This window comes from Maylandia zebra, linkage group LG9 (assembly GCF_041146795.1).
Source record: "Maylandia zebra isolate NMK-2024a linkage group LG9, Mzebra_GT3a, whole genome shotgun sequence".
Lineage (NCBI taxonomy): Eukaryota > Metazoa > Chordata > Actinopteri > Cichliformes > Cichlidae > Maylandia > Maylandia zebra.
In genome coordinates this window covers 16,315,001-16,335,635 of record NC_135175.1, presented here as the reverse complement: position 1 = coordinate 16,335,635, position 20,635 = coordinate 16,315,001, and the positions used below count along the sequence as shown (strand labels likewise).

At 38.7% G+C, this 20,635-nt stretch overlaps 1 protein-coding gene across 3 annotated transcripts; it reads right to left on the bottom strand.

Annotated features, from left to right (window-relative positions):
• Nucleotides 1-678: 678 nt before the first annotated feature.
• tlcd4 (TLC domain containing 4) lies at nt 679-19,190 on the bottom strand. 3 transcript variants are annotated; one of them, XM_076888082.1, is made up of 8 exons: nt 18,196-18,819; nt 13,051-13,220; nt 12,161-12,250; nt 10,973-11,031; nt 10,657-10,751; nt 5,305-5,378; nt 4,640-4,674; nt 3,708-4,016 (listed from the first exon to the last, which is right to left on the bottom strand). In XM_076888082.1, the coding sequence occupies exons 2-8, from the start codon at nt 13,203-13,205 to the stop codon at nt 3,838-3,840; spliced, it is 687 nt and encodes a 228-aa protein (XP_076744197.1). In that variant the 5' UTR covers nt 13,206-13,220; nt 18,196-18,819; the 3' UTR covers nt 3,708-3,837. The 3 variants fall into 3 exon arrangements, with proteins under 3 accessions (XP_004546554.1, XP_004546553.1, XP_076744197.1); XM_004546497.3 differs by lacking the exons at nt 4,640-4,674; nt 18,196-18,819 and adding an exon at nt 18,856-19,190 and having other exon boundaries at nt 679-4,016; XM_004546496.5 differs by lacking the exon at nt 4,640-4,674 and having other exon boundaries at nt 679-4,016; nt 18,196-18,808.
• Nucleotides 19,191-20,635: the final 1,445 nt, after the last annotated feature.

Here is a 20,635-nt window from a genome sequence, read left to right as displayed (position 1 = left end):
TCTCGTGGCTCATCTGACACATTAGCTCTCATGGCCAGAGCTTCTGGACTCTTGATCCTAATCAACCAAAAACAAAATAAGACAGATGTTCAATTTTTCCTGTTTTCACCAGCAGGGGGCAGAAATTACACTGTTGAGGCATAAGTATGTCATTCTATGCTAGACCTTTTGAAACAATACATATTTTGATATTTTTATTATTATTATTATTATTTAGTATTTGTATTTATCAGGTTGCATATCTGCTTTATCCATATACGCTTTACCATCTTAAGATTTAATGGTATTGTAAGACATGCAGGTTCTTTGGAGCCTAACAGGCATTTCTATTGTATCCAAAATAGTTTTCACTTGAAATGGCCACTTAGTGTGCAAGGCATGCTTGCAAAAATCATGAAAAACTATGTCACTGAATATGCTAAGTCTCCATCAGACACTTAAAATGAGTTAATTTGGCATTTATTGTTGAGAAAAAAATAATGTAAATGACAAATATTTCTAATCTCCAGCACATCCACAGAATGTCACCACACACTCCATCTACTCACATCTCCTCCAAACATTGAAAAGAAACGTCAACACATTTTAAAATAACTCGCAGCAGCACCAGGCTCTCTCGGTCACTGAAACGTCTCCTTCGTTCATATTAATAAATTAAAGACAACTGTCCACATACAATTCATGATGCTCATAAGATTAATGTTTATTTGCACTGCCCAAACTGTTATAAACTGTGAGGATTAGTATTCAAGTATTCCCTTTCCGTTTATTTCTGTGCTGGATATTATCCTAAATATCTGGTTCTGTGAGTTACCTAATGTGGCACAGTACAAGAATAACATTTAAGTAAACATTATGTACATGTACTAACAAAAAAAAATAAAAAACAAAAACTTGCAAATGTATATTTGCTTACAGTGCAATCCCCATGCAATTCCACATGCAGTTATAGAAGATGCCTGAAGAAGACCTTATTGATCATGCATGAGCTTGTGGCCTGCCATCCAAATAATAATGTATTATTTCCATCCAATTTCAGCGAAACATCAAATGACAACCCCTCCTCATTTTATGGTAGTGATATTCACCTGCAGAGAAGATGACGTCCGACAATAGTTTGCCAAAATAAAAAAAAAAATTAAAAAAAATTAAAAAATTAAAAAAAATATTAGCACATTAAAAGAATCTCATTCCATCACAACAGGACAAACCAAACCGGGCCTTGCCACTCTGCAACCAGCCACAGCATGCAGACATGGTAATGTAAATAGAATCAATCAGAAACATGGTTGCAAATTGGCACAACTGTATACAAAACATTTTGAGGGAAAATGGACAAATAAATATTGTAACCTCATGGTGAACATCTGCATTTACCATGGAGTAGCAATGGTTTAAGCACTGGCACAAATAGATCAACAAAAACAACAACAACAACAACAAAAAGCACACAAACAACCAGCCTTAACAAACCTCTTAATCTGTCATTTGACACTATATAACAAATGCCAAAAAACAATCACATTAGACAGGCGTTGGTAAAGGAAAACAAGTAAAAATCACTGAAAAGCAACATTTTTTTCCAGTGGTGTCAGCTGGGTGTAACAAAGTCTTCACTGTGCAATCATGTTATTTTAAAAAGGCAACAAAATCAAATGCCGAGCATAAAAAGGCAGACTTTAAAACTAACATTCCCTGTTTCTGTGACATAAAACATGACAGAAGTGTTTGATGTATAGCTCATGTAAAAGGTGCAACAAATATTCAAGTAGATACCACAAATCTTCAGTGAACTGCTATGACTTAAACTGAGCAGTTGACCTTTGCCAATTTACCGAAAGATTCCCAAGTTCTGTATTGTATGATTAACATAAACGAGTTTAAGTAGAATTATGTTAAAAACAAACAAAACACATTGTTCAAATCTTTCCATGTATGTCCACTTGAGTGAAAAATCCTTGTAGCGATCCAATAAACAGAACCCACAACACCATGTATGGGACCCTTAGGAGTGAATTGAAAGTCATACATGACACAAAAGCTATTACCATTAACACAAAAATTTTGCCACCTGAAATACTGATTGTCGTTGACTTTACGTTAAACTACGGCTCTGTTTAAAAAAGAAAAGTAAAAAAAAAAAAAAAGATCTTAAACGTCTCCTATATGTAAAGGATTTGTATCTTCCTGGGTGAATAAAATCTAAACAAAAATGCCGAAACTGAAAATTATTGTGTTATGCTGTTACAAGACTTTTGCTCTTCACGTCTCAACTTTTGAAGTATTTCGCTGCCATCGATTCAAGATTATTCAGTGTCTACTTTTGATGTTTTATTTCAATGTGCCAGCTAAAAATGTACACTGCAGGATTGGCAACAGCTAGAAAAGTATAGAATTAAGTTTGCGGCAAAAAAAAAAAAAAAAAAAAAAAAAAAAAAAAAAAAGCCAACAAGTAACACTCGGAAGGGCAAACAAACATTAAATGTCAGGTCAACTAAAGCGTTAAAACATTTTCTGTGAAAATCTGGGTTTTGTTGAATTTGTCATATTTGTCCTTGGCCCTGACTCAGTTGAGTTTCACCTCTCTACATTCATTTCATAATGCAAAACTAAGAAAATGTGGAATAAAACACTTCAGCAACACACTTTTTAAAAGCAAAGTGATCAGTTTGTATACATAACTTGGCTGGATTAACATCTGATGATGCGCTTGAATTTCTTATTGTACAGACACCACCAGTAACATTCACTTTCCCTTTTAGTATTTCTAAGGTACTCTGCACATCTCCTTTTAAATAATACCAGTTAATTAATATCCTATGTATCTTTAAAACCCTATGTACTTTGACTCCAGCAAGACAAAAGTAAGAAAATGCATATATGTACCGATTCGTCTTCAACCCTACATTTAAAATGAACATATATGACTTCTGTTATTCTGATAGACTTTAAATGCTGGTTTGTATCTGCGCATTTTGGCACTCACAAAAGAACATCTCACTCTCTGGAATTTCACTTCCTGGTTAAATAAAGGTTAAAAAAAATTAAATTACAAGGGGTTGAGTGATTTAAAAAAAAAAAAAAAATTTAATTTAATTAAAAAAAATAAAATCACAAATTCTTCTGAGACTGCACTTGATGGAATTTGATTATTTCTTAATCACATATCCCTCAAATGGCATCTAACAAGGATTTTATGACACTGACCATCAATGTGGATTCACAAAATGCTTTGGAGGTTTCCTCACATATTTACCTCACCAACACCATCTATTTCATCGTTTTCATTCTGCGACTCAGACAGCAGCATTAATACAAAAGTCTTTTGTTGATCACGAAGTTCGTAAAGAATGGTAAACTTTTTGACAATTTGTCGTTGGGCTAACAGCCGCTTTGTCCCGGGATGACCTCTTCTGGTAAATCCTTCACAAGAAAAATAATTGGCCATGCACACAGTATTGCTAAGAGGTCATTTCATGGCTTTGGGATGGCCATTTTAAATGGTCCATTGGTACATCTCGGTCACTGTGCCTGCTTTCAAGTTCCCTCACTGCATGTGGTCTTGTAATCTCAAGTCCCAGGTAGGCTGCTAATGAAGCAGCCTTGCATGCCAGGGTCCAACTTGCTACGAGCCACTGCACATAGTGTTGTCAGTGTTTCTGCTGTGGCATGTTCTCACCAGTGACACCTGGTTCTCTTAATCCGTCTTGCCGTTTTCCTGAGGTGTGCCAGCTTTGCTCCGGTGTGCTGATCGTAGGACCTTGTAACATCCACGGGCGATCTTATGCATCCACATTATGTTCATAATGTCCAAGCAGATGCTGGAGCAGATCCAGGCTACACGACCACCCCATGGCACCAGGTAGAAGGCCTCAGTGCCATAGACCGCATACATGCGACTGTAGTAGACTGGCATGACACCGATGCGGACGAGGAAAAACACCACTGCCATGGCAACGCCATTTGCCATGTTGGGCCGGGAGGACTTGGGATAACCCAACACCTCAAAGAACCAGCTGAAACAAAGCACATTTTTTCAGAAAACAATAACAGTATTCAATTCAATTTTAAAAGACAGTAAGTACCTTGCCACATTAAAGTTAAAAACAAAAAAAAACCTCAATCTCAAAGAACCATCTGAACACAAAACATGTAGACAGGAAATTACCATGAGTTCATTAAACTTTCTAGTAGAAGACCTTACGATAGGCAATCCAGACTTAATTTTTTTTAAATAAATTAACTAATCCATTAAGTTTAAGAACCAGTAATAATCATTTGGTTTACCAAAGATCTTAGGTAAACCCAGAGATGTTTTATCCTGTGCTCTAGCACGATAAATATCTGACTTTAAAGAACTCGTCTTAAGTAACTTTTTGGAAATATTTAGCAATCAGTAAGTGTGTGCGTGGTAACTATACCTTGGCCAGCAGGGTATAATTTCAATATTAGTCAAGTCTAAGCCATATGTGATCTTCTTTGTGCCAGAACTCAGGTTAAAAGGGCCTCAGTTACACAGGCCTACAGAATGGCCTACAGACTCCCCTCAGAATCTCCAGTCACTGGGGAAAAACCTTGTTGATTGTTGTGGGGGCCAGTGATTTGTCTAAAAGACACCAGCGCATCTGTGAACACTCACCATTTATTCTCCAAGCTGTAGTGTAGCTGTGAAACCTGCAACACAAACTGGAGCTCATTCACCTTCAGGGTAAAACTTTCAAATGTGCCAGTTACAGGGGTAAAGCACAACAGCTTATGTTGCTCTTTTTCAGTTCTCACTACAGCTTAGCAAGTAGTTTCCAAGTGTTTGCAGACAAGTAGGTATCTACCATCCAAACTACTGGCAGCCACGACAACCTTCTAGCAACTAAAGCAATTGAAAGGTGGTTTTCAGTGCAGCGTCACACATCTCTTGGTGACCAATAACACTTTAGCGACTGCTAGAAACCTCCAGAAACCACTTGAGGAATCTGCATTTTTATTTGACAACTGGTGGTTGACTTGCATGACTGGGGCCTTAAACTGAGTTTTCTGTCAACAGGTGGAGATTTGAGCGCCTAAACACACACAGTCATCCATATGATAATCCTAAATATAGGCTGAAGGAAGACGCAAAAGTAGAAAAGGTATACCTTTTCTACTTTTGCGTAGCCACAGTTAAGAATATCCTATAGGATATTCTTAACTGTGGCTGTCACCTGAGATGCATTCCACTTGCTAATGACCAAGGTAAATATATATATTAAAAAAAAAAAAAGACCTAAAGATACCTGAAAAACAGGTCATAAGCAAGCTAGTACATACCGCTGGTTTACACACGGTGTAGAAAACTCAGCTAGCAGGCGGAAGTTAGCAAAATAAGGCAACATTCCTTGGCCCTGGAAAAACAAAATGAGGACAGGAAGACAACAAGACATGAGAGGAACAACAACAATTCCACTGAAGAATGATGGGCATGATGCTGGTGCACCACCGGGTCAACACAAACACCATTTCTTACCAAGACTGAGACATCAGCAGTTATATGTATTAAAACAAAGATTTAAAGAAACCACAGCCTTAACCATGTGCAACTATGTTTAATATTGTCCTAAGTAGTTCAAGGTGTTGTCCCAAAAAGACAGTCGTCTCCTTCAGAGCAGAAGGGTATTCCTTTATTTTTGCAGTCCAAAAATTACACTGTCACCTGAGTCTATTTCACAGAGGAGTCCTTCCTTATTGTAAAAAGAAACTCATCATAAAGAGATAATAAAGAATGATTATACAAAATAACAATCTTCTGTTATTTTGCAGTGCAAATGGATTAAAGTTACAGTGGTCAATTATTTCTTTGGAATTAAAACTGAGAAGAAAAAAAAAAAAAAAAAAAAAAAAGGAGAAGACTCCCTCAATCTGGGCAGTTACTCTGAGCAAAATCAGATTATATAGATCATCCACAAAAAATTAGTTTAGTTTCTGTTAAGACAAAAATATTTTAATTTGCAACAATATCTTTATTATCAGGTAATCCTTAAAACCCAAAATAATAGGCGATATATAGAAATGCCCACACAAAATGTAGCATTTTTGCATTATCTGAGTCACCAACACAACAATCATTAAAAAAACAAAACAAAAAAGCATTGTAGCATAAAAGGCCGTTCATCTAAATAACAACAACAACAATTAAAAAGAGCACATATCAGAAACAGGACTTGATATATATACACTGTACAACTATAAAAACATTCAGCCAGCCACTATTTCAAGGAGCAATCAGAAGCCATGCAGAGTATAAAGCAATACATTTGACTGCCAAACATGTCATTACAGGATTAGGTGCTGAATTCTACTATTTTGTGAAACGGATGATCTGCAGCAGGTTTCAACTGCTACAGTAGTTGAAACCTGCTGCATCAATATAATCATTGGGAAAGTTAGAGGCAATAATAAGGGAAATATTCAAATAAATGTGATTCATGATTGAGAAAGTGCATTAATTAGAATGAAGTGTAATGATCTCAATCTCGATTTCTGCTGCAATAAGACTGTTTGACTCAGCAGTTTGAAAACTATTTTTTTTGTTCCCGACTGCTGGCTACAAACTCAGCACAGAACACAGCTCAAATTAAGGATGCAGAATTCAAAGTTATTTGGCCAGCAGCCTAACTTTTACAGAAAAGACTTACCGTCAGGGCTGTAACAAAAGTTGGTCAAAGAAACATACTTACTGTGTGATACAAACAGTTTACAATTACAAGAAAAGGTTTGTAAACCCTTAGGAATTCAACAATAATTACTCATAAAAATGTGGTTTGATCTTAATCCAAGTCACACTTAACAAAAACAGTTTGACTAAACTAATAACACAACCTATAAACTGATTCTGAATAATAACTCAAGTCCAGTCCAAAAGTAACTAAATTTAGTGTCTCCTAGAACCTCCGTTGGCAGCAGCCATCTTTATCAAATGTTTCCTGTAGCATGATAATGAAGCTTTCTAATCGATTACCAATTTTCTTCCATTTATCCAATTTAGGGTCATGGGGCCTGGAGCCTATTCCTGGTGTCAAAAGGTGAGAGGTGGAGTACAACCTGTACAGGTTGCCAGTCTACCACAAGAATAAACAGAGAGAGGCAACCATTCACATCAATGACCAGTTGTCAATTAACCTAACAAGCATGTCTTAGGCCTGGGGAGAGGTCGGAATACCCAGAGAGAACTCAGGAAGGCACAGGGAGAACATGCAAACTCCAAACCGAAAGGTCTCTGCAGTACAGTGGTTATGAACCCAGCGCCGCCTTCCTGTTAAAAGTCTGTCTGACTTGGTCATTCCAAAGCTTGAACATAATGAACAATGACTGCAATGTCCAGTCACATGGTAAAGAAGCCACAACTCAAAACTAGAGCTTTCGGATAAGCACTTTTATCACCATATCCAATGAGTTACTGTTCAATAAAGCTGTGAAAAGCATAGCTGTTTCTTTATTAGTTTAGTCATATTGTGTTTGCCTGCAATTGTGACTTGGATGAATATCACACCACATTTATGAGAAATCAATGTAAAATTCCTAGAAATCCTTCACAGATTCATAAACCTTTTCTTGTAACTGTATATTCCCATCTAGCATTAGCATGCTAGTACCTCTAGGAACTGGTAAGTCCATACTGTGACTGGGCATCATAGCTGCTCAGTACAACACAAGAGCAATAACAGCAGACAAGACAGGAATAAAAAAAAAGTCCCCATCTAGATCAAGACCTGCTCTGGGTTTCTAAATGACAACTTTTTGGTAGTTTTTGCATGAACGGAGATGACACAACCCAACTTCACCTTGGTAGTTTTTGCATGTAAGGTTTGAAGAGGGGCCATTTATGTTAAAGTCAGCAAAGGACAGACAGACAGATATATTAGAAGGAAACAAAAAAATACAATGCCACAACACAAAGCAAAGAAGAAGCAACACTTACAACACTGAGAAAAACGAAAGCATGCATCCAATATTTTTGAGAAGCTACGCTTAACTTTTAAATAAGCACAAAAGGCTGCCACACAAAATAATTAAATTACTTGAGCAATATTTGTGATTGGCTACTTAATAGAAAAGCATAACAAAAAAAAAATTACATTTTGCATTTTTTTTACTAATATTTCTCAATAGGAGTCAGTTTAGCTAGAGCTATGTGCCTTGTGTAATGTTTTTGTTTCATTGGAGTGCAATGGTTCTGAAAACAATCCACAACCTTGTTGGCCCATGATGCCCTATCCATTGCCCCCACTGTTGAACTTCATTATGTTACAAATGGAGACAGTGATAGGATATTTTAATAAAGGTAAGGTTCAAGTAGCAACAGAGAAAGTTAATGCAATGATATTATTAAGATTACGTGACAGCCATGGCAGATCTGAAGGCATTGCTACACTAGCTTCATCTAACTTTGGGGACATTTCGGGTGTGTTAGCAAAGCTTTGTGGTGAAATAGCTCAACTGTAAAAGCATTTTTAGAGTGCTTATTTAGTGTAAAATGCATGTGTTTCGGTAATGTGTATGTGCAATGATATGCTAATTAGCCATGTGCTCATGTTGCATAAGCTAGTTAGCATGTGCAGCAGTTATCTCTCAGTCATCCTACAAAGTATGAACTGTGGAACAGTGGATTTAGAGTTTTGACATAAACAGTTCCACATAAACACATTCAACACATTTAACTAATAAGACTTTGACAACATATGACAAATCTGGGTGGGAACAAAACTAAATAAAATGAAAATGACATCAAAGGTTAGCCAACTTTTTGGGGGTGATTACAACTAATTTATTACGGCTACATTCATGCTGCTGTTCCATGTGCATTTCAGATCTAGTCTGAGAAACAAAGTCATGAGTGTCCAGTAACAGTATGGCCTACTTCATCTCATTTACCGAACTGTTTTAGATACAGTCGTTCCGTTTCTACAGATACGACTAGATTTACAGTCAGTGTTAAGTCAGAATCTTAAACCAACCATATGACACCATTTTACTGCCATTACTAACACAATTATTGTTCAGATACAGAAACACGGAAAGGTAATATTTCTCATTAGCAATGCTAAAAGATGGAAAAAGTAAATAAAATGTCTGTCAGATTAAAAAGAGAAAACATAATCCGTAAATCCAGCCGCGACTAAAATAGACAAGAGCAGGGAGTGAGACGTAAATATGTAGAGTGTAAGCTTTACACTACATCTATTAGTGCCAAGTAATTAAAAACATCTTTTTAGATTTAAAAAAAAAAAAAAAAAAAGCAGCTTGATTAATTGGGGGCTACTATCAGAGTGATGCAAATTCCATGCCTTTCTGCGTTTTTGCTCAATATAGAGAACTGAGAGCATTTATTTACTGTAACTGTAAAATAAAGTTCATGTAAGACTTTTTGGAGCACTAGTTCATTTTTATCCCCCAGACTCCTAGAGTAGACCCTTGAGAATACATTCAGCATGGTATTTGAAAAACGGGCCTATATATTATGCAATGGACTTTATCATCTTGGCATGGAGTGTAAGAGAGGAGCCAGGACTAGGCTCTGGCACAAAAGACAGACAAGCAGAAGCCAAGGTACTGTAGATAGGCAGGTAAGTAATTAAGAATGGTAAATACTTTTTGTTTTCATGCACAGTAACAGGACAGAAATCTCTGCCTGTGTAGAGCGCGTCAAAGCTATGAGCATGCACACAGTGGTTACAGTTGAGCATTCAGTTGTGCTAAGCTCAGAAAAGTTTAGCTTACACCAGAGTCACACAACATTTAAAGGGGGGGTCAGTAAAACAAAAAGCACAGAAACTGTAAGGGCAAGGTGAGGGGGGAGGGGGGCAGGGAGAGGGTCATCAGCCAGTACTGTCACTGAGCATTCCATGCAAAAAATACCATAGTCATTCATTTCCCGTAATTATGCGACAGATCCTGGCAACCTAGAGGGTTTCAGATTGAACCAAGAGTGAACAGTGCCACCTACAAATGCTGGATAGAGTCGCCATTGGCACACCAAAGTGTATGGCAGCAATGCAGCATACACAAGTTTTTATCTTTAATTGAATTTTTTTTTTTTAAATACAATGAGCACCACTGATACAAGATCCAGCTTGCACAACAAACAGCTGATTTATTGTTTTATAAGGTACATCATGGCCAAACGGAAACGTCAAACTGAACTAAATCCCATCAAGACTATTACTGTTTTTCCTACAATTTTCACAACACTATTCAAGGTGTTAATGTGCCAATCAGCCATTTTCAGGAAAGGCATCAACCACCAAAGAACAGTTATCTTATTACTCGCACACTTGAATAATGCCAAAACTGAATGTTCTGCTATGGAAAAATAAAGAAACTAATACTGCTACTTACTAACTGATAAGAATGCTTTACTTTCTCTAGCACCTTTCCCCTTGCAATAAAATAAATAAAGACAGAGCTGAAGCTTTAACTATCTGAGAACTTATCTGATGTGTTTGCATGGGATTGATGTATCTCTTACACAGACCAAACTGGCTCTCCCTCGTAAATATTAAGCTCACCTATGACTATACATGGCTATGTATCACACCCAGCTGAAAAAGGACATAGCTGTTCACCCTTGGTTGTCTCTTTCCCATCTTGCCTGCACGTTCTGCTATTGGGCAATAGGGCACTCACCAGTACATAGTAGTAAGCATACAACGCTGCCAGATGATGAACTACAAAAAACTTGTCGCCTATTGCCTTCCAATAATAAAATATCAGCAGCAAATCTGGAAAACAGAAGAAGAGGGCAAAGAGGGACAGCATGTCATTGGTGTAATCAAGGCAATCTAAGTGCATACAGAACTATTTGGAAACAGCAGCTGGCACAGTACGGCTGAACCACAAATGTGTCATCAAGCATCAAAGTTTATCGCAAATTTATTATGTGCATGTTCTTTTTCACTCACTTTAACAAAATTATGCTGACAAACTGAAAGCTTTCTCTTACCCGATATGAGGTAGCCTGTTGTAATTGCGACGTTTGTCTTGACCAGTGTAGGATCTCCCCTATTGAAAAAATAAGAAATTAATTTGTACTGTGTGTGACTTACGCTTGATAAAATAGATTCTGACACAAGATGCGCAAAAGAATGAGTCTACATTAAAGTGTGTGTGTGTGTGTGTGTACACATGTTGGGTGCAGTATTGTGAGGCAGAATTCACACTTTAGCCTCAGTCACATTGAAAAAAAAGGAGAGAGGGGGAAAAAAACCAAACAAACAAACAAAAAAAAAACCCCCAACATGTCCAGAGGTTAAATGTACAATACCTTCGAAACCACTGAGCAACAACACGTGATTGCAAGGCAACTGCACAGGTTGCATGATAGCAACCTGTCTCCAAATTTGGACTGAGGTTAGCTCTGGTTTAGGCTACTTGTCTAGCTGTTGATTTTAGCATAGTACATTGTAATACATAACGCTAATAATTCTTTGTAATTTTTTAAATGGTATAATTGACTTTACAAACACATGGAGATTCAGAATTTCTAACTAATTTATGGTATTAAAAAAAGAGAACAAAAAAGAACAAGCAGATGTTAGCAACTCAAGCTAGCTAGCAAGTTAATGCTACCAGTAACTTCTATAAAAACAAAAACTGCAAGAAATTTAAAAAAAAAAAAAAAAAAAAAAAAAAAAAAAAAAAGAGTTCCAGGTGAATGTACAGTTATAGTTACAAGTTATCTCAATATACTACAGCTACCAATGTTTCACTTTTACAAAGGAAAAGAAGACTGTCCTTTTACAAACCTAACACTAGCTTAAGCTATACACAGACTTGGCTTCCAACACTAAAGAGTAATTCCAGTCCAATAAAGAGCAGGGCAGGGTTACTAATAGTATAACTGATACAGATAAAAACTCAGATAAATAAGTTTTACACATTTAGCACAAAGACTGTAGTAGGTAGGTAATCGCCTGATTAGCCAAATATTGTAACCATTATAACTTAAAACAATTATGCTCACTATTTGATATTGACACAAACCAGAAGCTGTCTCCCTTGCACACCTCTTCAGTATTAGGCATCTTTAACTATGCAAAGGGGACATTAATGCAGAAAAACATAACCTTCATTATGAAATAAACCAAAACTTTTGAGAAAAAAAAATTAACTTCCAAGCCAAAACTCTTACCAAACTGGATCTTCATTGACAGCATCATCAAAAAACAGAATGTAAAGACAGAATATTCCCACCAACAAGGCGTGAAACGTTGATACTGTCCTGAAATAAAAAGAGAGAAAAAAAACATACAGCCTTGATTATCTGCTCATCCCTGAAAAGGGCAGATGATGACACAGTAATGGATAATATACTTTCTATTCATTAAAAGTCCCATGAAGCTGGTCTGTACTTCAGACAGAGGAATTTTTAGTACTCACCGTGGATCAACTGATTGCCTGTCACGACTGCACACAGATTCAGACCAATTAAACTAAGAGATTAAACACTGCTGAAGGGTCAGACAGAGCGGCGCACAGTCCCATTCAATCACTCAAACAGTGAGACAGTCCACAGCCCTCAGCAGTCAGACAGACCCTGACAGCCCCACTGTATAAATACAATACTGTGAAGTCATGGAATTTAAGAGGGATCCCTGAATTCCCAGCTTGTATCCCTTTCCAGTAATAATTCATTTTGATTTCCACTTTAAAATCACGTAGCCATTCTGCTTTCACAAGTGCTCTCACGGATAATGAACTCAGCAAAAACAGGACATGTAAGAGCAAGATTCATGGAAGCTGTACCAGGCTAGTTTAGTCTGATCATTCGGAATACCAATCTAGTTAATCTCCCCCATGTTGCTGGAACCTTACACAATAGCTGTAGAGAAAATACCGCAATGAATCCTACATGTGAGTCTTCTCTGAGTGCCACTGTAAATATGTGGGTTTAATGTTAGTAGACATGTTTGGACAGAGCTAAAACAAATCATCCTCTGTTAAACATAGAACAGTGTCACACTCCATGCAGCCCAGTGGAAGTAAATACTCATGACCAAGTGAGAGTAAGACTTCGGTCACCTCGAGTTCCATTCCACCTTCTGCTTGTCGCTGAGGCCAAGGAAGCCAGGACTGATGCGTACAGACAACCAGGGGCTGACTCTGTGGAAGAGCCACTGGAAGGTGAAGAAGCTGGTCACCGAGATGACGAGAATAAGCTGGTTGAAAGGGTCCATGGCCACCCAACCTTACTGCAAGAGAGAGTGAAGGGTAATGGTTAGACAATATGAACAGTTAGCAAAGTTATTTTTTAAACAACATTAACCTGACCATGTAGCCACGTTTTTGACTCCATCTACTTACTAATTCTCAACTGCAAACCTCTTAAGTATAAGTAGTCATCAAATCCGTTTCATCTACCTTTTCAAATCTTCAGAGCTTGCACTGAAATCTGAATGATTAATGTGAATTTCTGAATGGCAGCCCAATGTGTAACGACACAGGAACCGCTTCAGGCAGAAGCAGAAACTTTGGGTAGAAGGCAAAAATATAAAGACTTCCTGTGTGCGCGCTGACATCAGACTTTGTGGTTTCAGCACATCCGTATAAAGCCCAACACACTTTCTTTTCCCTCAAGTTCTACATTACAGATGTGTATCTATTGTAAGGCTTTTAAAATAAGCAGTGACAGAGAATTGGAAATACACAATTTAATTGGCTTTTAACCGACCCCTGACTTAAATCGCCCCTATTTGGAGGGCAGGGATAAGGAGTCATAAAATCCATTTACATACTATCCAACTTTATGCTGCAATATAGATGACATGCAAAGTGCCATACCCGACACAATCCATTCCATCAAAATTCCCCTCATTATTTCTAGCATCTTTTTCCGCGAGCTGCACATTGCAAAGCAGTTACACTGAAGCATTTGCACAATTGCATGACATGCATGCATTTTCATCTACACTACCTGGATTTGCTTTCATTTTTCACATTACAACGGATCAATCAAGTACCTGATATATTTGCAGAATCAACAACGCTGTTTGAATTAAAATCCTATCAGTAGTCGTTTCTAGCTAAGACGTTTATGATGAGTATCTAGAACTTCCTTTTCTGGACCTGTTTGTCCAGTTTGAACTCTGTAGGTTGGATTGAAAATTATCCTTGGATGTTTTTTGTATTTTAATTTAACCCCCCAGCCTTGACAAATGTCTCTCCACCAGCATCAACAACAGTAGCACAATTTCTGCAACTGGATCTATGAACCCATTAAGGATTTCATAATAGAACGTGGTAATGGCTGCAACAAAAGTATAACAGTGACTACAGATGGCCTGATGTGAAAGGGAAAGGACTGTGTGCACTGACGAAAAACAGACACAGCCCGTTGTTTATTCACAGATCGGCGAATAAATGACAAGCTTGAAATCAAGTATTCAAAACGCTCTGATAGATATAGTTGCTGCTGAATATTCTTTCCCTAAAGCTGGCCTCATTCTCTGGGAGATGAATCTGTGAATGTCACTGAATCACTCACACTCACATTATGAATAATCACCTCTACACAGGGAGGAAGCGGGACATGTCCAGAGGCAAGTGCTTTGTGTGGGATGTAGGTCTCAGAAGCACTTTCAAATACAGCATATTCATTCTCCAGCAATAACAGTACGTGGCTTAAACGTTACAGCTCTATGGAAGTGTTTCAACAAGCAATGAAATGTTGCACCATATACTTATGTAGCCAGAAAACTAGGATACTGATTGATAATATTTTTTGAAATTATAAAAGAGATTATCAGCATGCTCACAATTCATCCACAAGGGGACACTGTCGATGAAATATTTCTTAGCAATGTAAAGCCTAGCAGCTCACAAAGGTCAGTGTATTGGGCAGATTGTGTGTCACGCCACTGGATACGTGCAAACTTTGACCTGCTTGTAGGACCAAAGGGAAATTCAAAGAATGACCAATAAAATGTATCCATGAACTGTTCGAGCAAGAGTGACAACACATGATGCAAGTGATTCTATAGTTGTCAGACAATTATATCACCAGCGCTTCACATCAATATAATTTCCCTGCGCTGTGCAGAAGAAAACTGTAAAGAAAGAAAAATGAAGGGTCACACTCTAATTAAATCCTATGACACCCATATATATCAATGTTTAAAATACCCTCTGTTCTTTTTAAACACACAGATAAAACACAAGAAAGCATTAAAATACTATATTTGGTTCCAAGACATTTCAAATCAGACTTAAAGCAAGGCCAAACTTGACAATAAGTCTTTGTTTCAGCAGCTCACTTATTCTACACTGACCATGGCACAGCTCTACAGCATATGATGCAATTTTCCTCACGGGATCAGTATGCTGCAACCTACCACTTTGCAAGTCCAACTGCTACTTCCCCACTTCAGCATACGCTTCAAGGCCCCTTCAGCTCACATAGGTAACTACCCAAGCAGCCAACTCTTACGCCCCTCCACCAGCATGCTCTTGTGATCTTATCAAACCCCACACAGGCTCTGTGTATTCTGGCCATCTCTTTCTCCATGAAAACTGAAACCCACGTCAACATGTCTGCTTTCTTCAAAAACCTCTGACATCATGTAACCTGCTTTATGGGGCCAATCAGAAGGGCTTCCTGGAATCAATGCTACTTTGACCCACATAGTGCCAATGAAACATTACAACTCACCTACAACTTTTTAAAGGGGAATTTTACACCCTTATTTTGGAAAGGAGGTCAGGGAATTCAAAAACAAGAACTTCACAGAAAAATGAAATAAATGTCAGCGAGTCCAGACCACTGAACTGCTTTATGTTAGATTTAAGATATTTGCATAAGGCCAGTGCCAGTCGTTGGTAAGAAGCAAAGTCAGTTACATTTGAAAGGCATATTTGCATCCCCCAAGCAACAAAACAGAGCATCTCCCAGTACAAGCACGCAAAACACATATCTCAGTCCCAGGAGCTCTGGCCTTGGTGATTACATACCTGCATTTGTTTCTGCGTCACGTCAAAGAAATGTTTGAGGGCAAACGGTGTGCTTCACTAAAGCACGATAGTAAAAGTGGAAAAAAATAATCACAAGGGAACTTAAAGGCCAAAACCAGAATTCTCTCCTTTAGGTAGAAGGTAGAAAGACTTTTGTTGCTAAAGGGACGCTTGAAGAGCCAACATAGTGATGATGGCCCCAGAGATATTTAAGTAAAGCTAATCCCTGTACTTCCTACAGGGAGTGAGGATTATTTTTGGTATACACATGCATGTTTGTGCCCTACCCATGTCACACAGGGTCTTGCTGCCAAGGCAAACGGTTACACATATAAATGAGAGTGAAGCAAAAAGAATGCTGTGCAAATTAAGGACCGCACAAAGCACGAATAAAGCTACTATTTTTTAAGCAACAAATGTTTCCTTTGCAATTACAGCACAACAGAAACACTGGTGTATAGATTATGTCAACTTGAGGTGCATATTCATGTTCATCACAACCAGCATTTTATTGCATTAGCTTAACCGACAAAAGCCCAGAGATAACAGGTATCACAGTAGCGCTTATCAACTTTCTCTGTTAAACCAGGTTTTCTGCTTCAGGCTCTGCACACTTAGAGAAGCGCCTTCATGAGTTTCACACCTCATTTGACTGATTCTTATGGGTTTAGCCAATCAAAAATTGTATCAGCTGATAATGATGATGGAAAAGCTACTTTTGGTTGTTCCCTTGCCACAAGGAGTCACAAAGGGGGTGGCTTTGTTGTGATATGGCATTTTTTTAAGCCGGCTGCCCTTTCTGAAGGAACCTGGAAGGTGATCTGTGTCTCCAGCTGAAACTGGCGATGCTGCCATTAATGCGCTGTTGATAAAATGGTGATAAAAGATCTACACCGAGTGTTGAAAATATAACAGATATGCAACACTGTTGAAAATAAGATGAGAGATTAGTGCTGCAGAAATTCATTAATCTGGTGCTTTACCCACAGGGCAGTAAAATAAATATTTTAATTTGAGTTCATTATTTTAATGCCGAGTGCGCTCTCAATGCTGCTGTGTATTTCTAACATGACTGATACACATTAAAGCTCTGAAACTTTAAACTGGATACATATAAACATTAAGTGTTACTGTCCCACAGCCTGACAGGAGACGTGGAGATGGCTTTAGTTTGTTGGGAAATCAAAAGTGAAAATGATTTTACTCAGTGAGATTCTTGGCATGTTTTCTGTTTTCTAGTAGCTGCAATCCCAGAAGTGTGAAAGAGACTCAGCAGCAAATTGGCAACAAGTATAGACATCTATACACTTCCTGCACCACCAGATTAAAACACTGGATGTTTACGGATTGGTGGTTTTAGTTACACATATAAAATGCATTCCTCCAGCAGAGAATCTATAATACGCTTCAAAAAGAAGAAGCAGTGAAAACGTGGCGCTCCCGGCGGATTTTAAACAGATTAGTTACCATGGTGGTTATCATAAGTTACCATGGTGACTTAGCCAAGTAAAATGACAGCCACTTTCGTAACAGAGAAAACTCTGACTTTAAGCTCGACATAGCCCGATAACCCACTGATCTCGCTTCACTACGGGAACCTCTGGAAATGTGGCTTGAATCACTTAAGCAAATTAAGCCTTCTGCAGCTCCAGGGCTATTTATTCCTTATTTAATGTTCTGTGCTGTCAGCAGCTTGGACAGAAAACACCAAATCGGGGCCCGCCTTCAAACTGAGTCTTGCCTAGAATTTCTGGGAAATGAAAGACACAAAACCGGAGCAGGTTTCTTCCTGGAACACAGCTATGACAGTCCATACGTTCCTATAAAGACTGGCGTATGCGCTTGCGTAACACGGCTGAACCTCTTTTTTTTTTTTTAAAAGAGGAAAAAAAAAAAAAAAAAAGGAAAGCGACGAACCAATGGCACCACGAAAATAACCTGGGTAGTGCTGCATCGCCGCAGGATCGTCTGCTAAACATACAGTGCATGATCAAATGCCCGAAGCAAAGATGATTTTGACCAGATCTTCATTTCCTTTCAAACAAAGACGCGGGTATAAATAACACCACTCACAAGGCCAGTTTACGCCGCACTGACTGCATGCCTGCTTGCCTGGCCAGCTGCTGTAGCGTATGGAAAAGAAATGGCAGTGGCCTAGCCGTGTCATCGTATTGTAGCCTCGTATTTGACAGCAGACAAAATCATCCCAAACGGACCTACCTTATGACGTTCATTAAGATATCTGGCGTCTCCCCCTCTCTCAGCTCGTTATGGTTTCTGGACTCGCCTCCATAAGCGCTGAGCAAACGGCACAGCCGTGTCGAATCATTTTCTTGATAAACAGGACAGACCGCCTCCTGCTCCGCGCACACACTAGCTATTTGTGGGGGATGCGAAGGGGCTGGAGCTCTGTGCCTGTGCTGTGTTTACCGAGAATTCCCACCGACACCAAACGCGCATAATGCAGAGGTGCAGATCGTGCAGCTCGACGCTCGATTACAGAAATGATGGAGGGGGCGGTGTTGGTGAGCGACTTCTCTAACCAGCTCCCTCTCCCCGTCTCTCTCTATATCTCTCCCTCGTTCCTATAGGGCTCAAATTGCAGCTGAATTCTTAAAGAAACACACATGCTCACTAACCACCACAGTAGTCTGTCCAGAAACACTCACTGGATCTATTTATAGCCCGGGTTCGTTGAACTGATACAGACAAGATAACCAGCAAAGCGAAACTGCAGGCATGGCCTCCTGGTCTTTACTGGCTGCAGAGCTTCCGTATCGAATAATCTGAGCGTGCCATGGGAGTATTTGTCACAAATTACTGCAGATTAAAATCACAGCAGATAATTAGATAATGCACAACTGCAATTCACCATCTTACTCAAGTCACTCGTGCCTGCAGATGCCAGCTATACGCCCATAAACAGAGGGGCCGATGACAGCTAAAATGGCCCGTGATTGCAAGGGTAAGCTGAACGAGGAAGTCTGGCTGTCTGCAGCCTAGAATCTAGATCGCTGCGAGCTGATTTGCAGATCAAATGGTCTAAGGCAGAGATCCCAAGAGCTACTGTCCTGCAGATTTTAGATGCATCCCCAGTCCAACACAGCTGAATCAAGTGGTTGAATTATCTCTTCAGGGTGCCATCAAGTTTGGCAAAGGCCAGGTTACACGCCATTCATTTGATTCAGGTGTTTCGAAACAAGGACGCATCTAAAAGCTGCAGGACAGTAGCTCTCCTCTCGAGTACTGGAGTTGGAGACCCCTGGTCTAAGGTGTCACTGTTATATGCACTGCAACATTACACCTCTTAAAGTCACCAGTCATACCGAAAGGCATTTAAAAGCCGATTAAGCGAAGGTTTACAGAGGTTTCCGGTTACAGCACGTTTAACAGGATCGTCAAGCATCTCTGTGTGGGCAGAGTACAAATCCATCGCTAATGTAAAGGTATTTCTTGGCTCTTGTTTGTCAAGGGCTGCCATGTTGGATCTCCGGGCTATGATAAACCCCCATTTTAATAACCTGATCAGGAACAGTTATTAAAAGACACATTGTACAATGATTAACCTGCCGAGTTTAGCTCGTAAAAGTTTGGTCTGTACCGACAGCGGAAGCCTTGTCGAGAAGGAGCCGATGACCGGGCTTTGTGTGTGTGTGTGTGTGTGTGTATGTGTGTATATATATATATATATATATATATATATATATATATATATATATATATATATATATGTACACTTTTTTCATATTGCTTGGTCTTGTAATTTTCCTATAAAAACAGTTCATGCTTTGTGCAGAGAAAGTCCTTTAATAAATGTCCGAGACGACACTTACACTGGCTCAGACCTGCCAGTGTAAGTAATGCATGTGATCGTCACAACCTATCAAGAGCGTCTATTCTGCATAGATTACCCTTAGTTCATTGCGAGTGAGAAATGGCTCTCAGAAATTGCAAAGTTTGTGAAACTTTTTAACCCAATGGTGTCATCGATATCACGCTACCCAAATCACTTAACTGTAGATTTAAAGTCAAAGAAGACTTGCATTTGAACACCATCATGTAACCGGGTATGTGGCACGCGACGTATTTATACTTTTTACTGGCAGAGTGTGTGTGGTTGGTCCGAAGGCGGTACAAATGAAACAAACAAAACTTCTCTTCACCAAAATTGGTGGCTGTGCAGTTGTGTGCAGTCATTGGTTTCGGCCAATACCGCCAGATATTGACCAGCTTTTGTTTACATATATATATATATATATATATATATATATTTACAGGTCACACAATTAACCCATTCGTTCATTGGAAGTTTCCAACGATATAATGTGTGAACCCATATGGACAGACTTTAAAAGAGTGTAAAAACGTCAATCATGGTCTGTCAATCAAATGTTGCTGTAAAGATAAAAACAAGTTCAGTTCACAATTCTTTCTCAGAGTTTTATTTAATAATTGCGCATTGAGGCTGACTTCCGTGTCATAGACAGGACGGTGTCAGGTTTTCCATGAGCCATTGCGGGTGTAAAATTACCATAAGTAACTGTAAACTTTGATTCATACGTTATTATTTTTCATGTTTGTATATGGGAAGTGATCGAGTCTAGCTTTAACAGCTAGAAACAGCATGGACCAAAAATTAACTACCGGTATGTAGATTTAT

Coding starts and splice junctions, on each gene's coding strand:
- tlcd4 (XM_004546497.3), bottom strand. CDS start 13,205: ATGGACCCTTTCAACCAGCTTATTCTCGTCATCTCGGTGACCAGCTTC. Junction 12,251..13,050: donor AAGGTGGAATGGAACTCGAG/GTGACCGAAGTC, acceptor TTTTTATTTCAG/GACAGTATCAACGTTTCACG. Junction 5,379..10,656: donor ATGCTTACTACTATGTACTG/GTGAGTGCCCTA, acceptor TTGTTTTTCCAG/GGCCAAGGAATGTTGCCTTA.